Source organism: Leiobunum rupestre, chromosome 9, assembly GCF_980474605.1.
Source record: "Leiobunum rupestre chromosome 9, qqLeiRupe1.1.hap1, whole genome shotgun sequence".
Lineage (NCBI taxonomy): Eukaryota > Metazoa > Arthropoda > Arachnida > Opiliones > Sclerosomatidae > Leiobunum > Leiobunum rupestre.
This window is the reverse complement of record NC_143392.1, coordinates 11,336,876-11,342,853: the sequence shown is the minus strand read 5'-3', so window position 1 is coordinate 11,342,853 and position 5,978 is coordinate 11,336,876. Positions and strand designations below refer to the sequence as shown.

The 5,978-nt window shown below is 38.9% G+C and overlaps 1 protein-coding gene across 1 annotated transcript; it reads right to left on the bottom strand.

Moving 5' to 3' along the window:
* Positions 1-647: 647 nt before the first annotated feature.
* LOC149926519 (protein Wnt-8a-like) lies at positions 648-5,620 on the bottom strand. The gene is made up of 5 exons (XM_090157706.1): positions 5,476-5,620; positions 4,178-4,303; positions 3,978-4,120; positions 749-1,018; positions 648-701 (listed from the first exon to the last, which is right to left on the bottom strand). The coding sequence occupies exons 1-5, from the start codon at positions 5,618-5,620 to the stop codon at positions 648-650; spliced, it is 738 nt and encodes a 245-aa protein (XP_090013832.1).
* Positions 5,621-5,978: the final 358 nt, after the last annotated feature.

Genomic DNA, 5,978 nt, shown 5'->3' with positions numbered 1-5,978 from the left:
TTTGCATTTCACAATTTGAAAAATGGGGCCCTCCAGAATCTTGGGAAAAAAGGGCACTGCCCTTTTTTCCCAATGTGAAAGACGGCACTGCCTAGCCTAGCCTTCTAATAGCAACATTCGGTGAATCTTTAGAAAGTATAGGAACTTGCATATTTTTGGTAACACTGATATTTGTTTTAGAAAAATATTTAATAAATTATGAAAGTGTTTATCGAGATATTACAAAATGGTATGGGTTAAACGAAAAATATTATGACTCAAATATACAATGCCTTAGGAATAAATATAAAACTAAAAAACAATAGATATGGCTACATACAGTTTGATACAAAAATCACAAGTTTATCCTTTACGAATAGCTAACCACAGAAACCGTATCAAAACAAATTGGCCGTCCAAGAAAGTTTTTTTATCTTTTTTCCTTTTATTGTTTTGACTAAGCCTCGGCTCAAACTTTCATCTGGTTCTTTTTAAAGTACACCAAAGATCATAGTACACGTGGATTGTTTAGGTTTTATAAAGTGCACGTAAACTGTTTAATTCTATTTTGACAAGTACTGCATTTGACCTCGCAGCACCAAATAAATTTACAGTTGCAAGTAGTGGAAGCCACAATTGTCTGTTTCTTAACTTTGAGACCGCATTGCTTACACAACCTTTTGCAGCTTCTCCTTTCGGCTTTGGTGACGTCCTGGCCCTTTCTTCGAGAACATTTCCTTCCAATTGTCCCCGATGTCGTGTAAAGCACTTGTTGATATAAGGCCGCCTTTGTCTCTCCCTTTCGAAGGTGACAGTAACTTGGAGATTCTTCCGTGTACTGAAGTTTACTTTCGTTTTCATCCTTTTCTTTCAAGTCCGAAGCTCTGTTATTCTCCAGTTTTACAGCGTTATTGTACGCGTTCTTTAGGTAATTTCCAATCTCTTTAAATTCGGCGAGTTTCACTCTACATGTTTGGGTAGTGCAACTTCCCGACACTCCATGGCATTTGCACACTTTTTTCATTGTTTTTTTGACAGCCTGTTAAATTAATTTAATTATTTTCACATATTTTGTTTAAATAAGACTATCATTAAGGGCCCCCCTTAGTTTGAAACGAATAAGATTTTAACTTTAGGCCATGGATAATGATAAATCCAGGACATGACTCTATGCGAAAAACCCGTCCAATAGCGCTAACTCCCGATCACTATTGCCCCCTATTGGGAAAAACGCGCGATCGCGGACCTACCACAATTTGGTGGCAAATGTTTTAGGGACAGTTTTCAAAAATAATAAACGTGGTCGTCTTAGTAAATAACCTGGAATATTTAATCACAGTTATCATATATAGTGTGGTTATTAAAGTAAGTACTTATTTTTATACGTACTAAGTTCATAATTAGTATAATATATATGATTATATAGTATTAAACATATACTTTCCTAGAATTGTTAAAATTTATCAAAAAATGAGGGGCCAAATATGGCAGGATTTTCGAATTACAACCGCCACTTATTTCCGAATTCCGACTCAGTCAACACTAGATGGCGTTTGGGAAACCGGAAACTTACTTGATTTTGCCCCCATTTTTTTATTTTTTTCCTCCTTTTCCTCCCTACTAAAATGGCCGCCTGTGTCTTTTAGTGGACGGCCGATTTAGTACGCGTGAAGGTACCAGAGTCATGTCCTGGATTTATAATTATTTGGCCCATGTTTAGGCTAACTACTGGCTACATGAATCCACCTGGTGGTGAAAAACCGAAACTTATACAAAAATCCCCCAATGCTTCGTAGATGGCAAGAGGTAGTATAGGTGGTAGGGGTGAAGGTGATGGAGAGGATTTGAAAAGTTTCCATTATTTCCACAAGCACTATATAAACAGATACTTGCAGGTCCTGGCTCTCGGAAATATAACTTTTTGGCGATTTAATTGAAGATGTTTTATTGAAGCGTCTATTTACAGTAGGTGGTGTATGATTGTATCTAGCATTTTTAGCAGCATAGGGTGGAATCGGAGTGGTTAGCGCTTTTGCCTCGCAGCAAGAGGAGCCCAGTTCGATCCCAGCTTGTGACACTGGGGGAAAACTCGAACAACTCCTTCCGCGTTGAGTTTGCAAGTTCTCTCCCCACTGGTTTAAGGGGTTTCCCCTTCCATAAAAACTTGTTAATAGTTAGTGTAGGGAGCTGTTGGCTCGCCGGGCTTGCCACCACCCTCCTACGCACTGTAATCAAGCCACCTGAATTAATGGCTTTAAAAGTCACTTGATGATTTAGGCCTAAGGTGGTGCCTTGGGTATTAGCCAAACTGATTATTATTATTATTTTTATTATTAAGAGCTAATTCTAGGAATATATGGAGCTAGGAGCTAATTCGGGGGAAATATGGAGCTAGGAGCTAATTCTTGGAATATATGGAGCTAGGAGCTAATTCGGGGAATATATGGAGCTAGGAGCTGATTCTGGTTATTCAACTTACAAAGGAGACTACCCAAGGTGGTTATCTCCGATTTGGTTGAAACTCGGGTGGTAAGTAGACCTTCATGTAACTTGAAAATCGCTAAAAGGGTGGACTAGAATGTGCTTTCGTTTTGCCATGGCAACCAAAAATGTTTTTCACAACTTAAAAACTGATTTTCTCTATGAAAATTAACATGGGAAAACAATATTTTTCAAAAAATTAAAAAAAGGTTCATCAATTAGATACATAATCCAGATCATCGCTAAATTTTGTACATTTGAACCAATATACGTAAATTTTGGTAAATATGAGAAAATATACAATTTAGGGATTTTCAAGTTACATGAAGGTCTACTTACCACCCGAGTTTGAACAAAATCGGTGACAACCACCTCGGGTAGTCTCCGTGTTAGAAGGTTTGATTACGACACTATACCAGTAATAGAAAAACATATTCGGCAATAAATAACTTATTTCGTTCATGGACCAGGACTCTAAGGGACTTACGGCTCCCGATATTTGGACACGGTAGTCTGGCCTAAATCGGAAGGCTTACTGAGGTACATCAGTCGCTTTGAAGCGCCTCAAGAATTCTGTTCAACTATCACTACGATAATCTTAGTCGGGGCTTAGGGGACCCGGACAGTACGGGCGATAAAGTTAGGTTAGTTTATTAAATTTTTAAGTTAAGAAATGAAATTGATTCCGGTGATTTTGATTAAAAAACTTCAGCTATACGCGGCTTGCTGGTTATTTTTACTTAACCCAATAGTTAATTACCATTACTTAAACTTTTAAAGAACCAATTTCAAAAATAAAAGGTCCTAAGCCTAATCATTTAACCGACTACAACGGCGTCATTTGGTCAAAATTGAAAGTGAACGCTGCAGCTTCTCTACGAAACTACGTCGGAAGTCAACTTCAGCGACGTTAAGTTTGTCCACATTGAACTAAATTTACCCGTGATTTTCCTATTCCCAGTATTCACGCGTGCTTTTTAAAGCCTGAGCAGTGGGTCCCCTTAGATTCTTGGTCCATGTTTCGTTATGGTTGAAGGAGGGGGATTTTATGTTGCTATTGCAGATAAATGGAAGCTAATGGAAAAATAAGTAAACCATGGTGTGGCCGATTAATTATGATTATATTTTTTTATTTTATAGCTTAAGAAAATAAATAAATTTTGTTATATATTTATTTAAAATTGTCACTATTTTTACTCAAAATAATTATCCTAGACGACTTTCCCCCGCAATAACGATAAAAGGGGGAATTTTGGGCGTAAATCAACCTGCTAAACATTTAAATCCAAAAGTTGTCTGTTATTTCCTTACACATTCAGTCGACAGGTATCAAAGTAGATTGCGCTATTTACACTAAGCTCTTGACTAATGGGCGCCATCCGATAACGTTCGTAATCTAACCTCCTAAATTTAAATAACCGTGACTACGTAAGATATTAGGCCTAAAGACAGTAGCGAAGGAGCCGCTATTCCTCTTCTATATTTTCTATAAGGTATCCAACGTAACTGATGCTTACCAATCGTCCAATCTTGACGTTGTGCAATTTGGAAACGGCCTGTTTATCCCTTCCCGTTTCTTGACTGTCCAAAAAGTCCGCCGACGTCTTCTCGCCAAAGTCGGTTTGGTCACTACAGCCTCCCCATTTCCAACCTTCGGGGTCTAAGAATTCATTAGAAAAAATTGCCAGCTAATTAATTAATTGAGATGTGAACTTACCGTATTTCCCTTCTTGGCTGCGATCGCAACTGCACGAATTAAAATCCCCGTTACTGCAATTTCTAGTCACATAGTACATTATGCCGGCACTGATTATGGCTTGGACGTAGGCTATTTCTCGGGTTGCTGGAAGAATTTAGGAGTTATTGTAAAATTAATATCAGTCCAACAATATAAAAAATCAGCTAAGCCGCAAATACACAGAAAATAAATAATAAATAAAAATTATTTTGTTAATATTTTTAATATATATTTTTTTTTTTCTATTTCAGGGAGCACGCGCGAAATCGCTAGAGCCCATTTAGACTTAAAAATCAAAACGCGCGTGAACGTTTTAACAAGTTGAATAAGACATAAATAGAGTTTATGCTAGCTTTTAGCAACAAACACAACACCCCACAGAAGGAGAATGCAACCCGTCAAAAGTCGTGGATTTTCTTGCGTACATTTTTCATTGGCTAGACGCTTTAGCGTGTTTAAAGGCTAGCTGCGTTCTCCTTGTTTTTGTTGCTCCTAGCTTTTACGAAGTCGGCCATTTCATTACAGGCCTAATTTAAAATAGTACAGGCAAGGGCGCCTGCACGTGCTCATCAGCTGGAGACGTCGCGTGCACTTGACCGCGTGAAGCGGCCTCGAGGGGCTGATCACTCCGCGTAATCGGTGTACAGAGCCGTACCTTTGACTGTACTAATGGGATTACGCGTAATCTTTGAAGTCCCTGCCTTTGGCAGTGGTAATATAAGCGTAATCCGGTGTACAGATTTTCTAAGAGTGGTTAGCCCCTCGAGCGGCCTTGCATGCACTATTTGAAATCAGACCTGTAATAAAATGGCAGCTCTCACAAATAAGGATGTAAAAGAGTGTATTGATTCTAGTAATTATTTAGAAAAAAAAAACGGTTTATTGTACACTATAAAACTCTTTTTATTTTAAAATAAAAAGAGTTTTATAGTGTACAATAAACCGTTGTTTTTCTAAATAATTACTTGAATTAACTTTTACACTAGTCGTGGAGTAACAAAGTCACAAAGAGTGTATTGGCTATCATAGTGAAACGTCACTTCTACGTCACGAGTGACGCGCCCGATATATCTCACCAAGAAGGCCAATGCTACTTTATAGAAAGGCCTATTTGTTGGGTTTTTGATAAAGTTTCTACTTCCTTTAAAGGGCCACAGAATAGTTGCCCGAATCTCGTGACGAAAGGGGCGGAGATACCCGAAATTTGGCCCGGATTTGGCAAACGATTCTGGGAACCATTAAAGTAGCGAGTTAGTTATCATCGAGTCGCCACTTACTCTTTTCACTCTTCATGACGGCGAAAGGGTCCTGTTCGCAGTTCCATCTCTCCCACTGAAACTGCGACTTGCATTCGTCCATGGCCTTCTGGACACCCAGCGCCACGCTATCCCCGACGGCCAAACTAGCCCTGGGTCCCGTCATGAGTAGATTTCCCAAGGACCTGCGAGGATAATGAATTACGATTACTTTCCCAACGTTTTTATTGTACGACACTTTGTTATCGACCCAGTTAACCTATCCGGAATAAATGATTTTGACTTCTTCAGTTCAGCGTGACCCCGAGGCGTGCCCGGTAATTGTATAGGCGTGTTCTTACCACCCACACGGAACTAACAAGTTCATTACAATCTTTCCAGTTGCTCCCGTTTCACACGGTGCTTCCGAATAGGCCTATTTATTTCACATTTTTCCAGGAATCTGAGTTATTTGTCAATTGTCATTCCAATTGTTATGTTCTACTCTGTAGGTCGTAAAAGTGTTGGGAAGGAAGTGTCACCGA

Bases quoted from the DNA above. Each gene is read 5' to 3' on its own strand.
- LOC149926519 (XM_090157706.1), bottom strand. From the start codon at position 5,620: ATGACGGGACCCAGGGCTAGTTTGGCCGTCGGGGATAGCGTGGCGCTG. The intron at 4,121-4,177 runs GTAAGTTCACAT...ATGAATTCTTAG, and splicing joins CAGCCAAGAAGGGAAATACG to ACCCCGAAGGTTGGAAATGG. The intron at 1,019-3,977 runs GTAAGCATCAGT...TTAATTTAACAG, and splicing joins ACGTCAAGATTGGACGATTG to GCTGTCAAAAAAACAATGAA.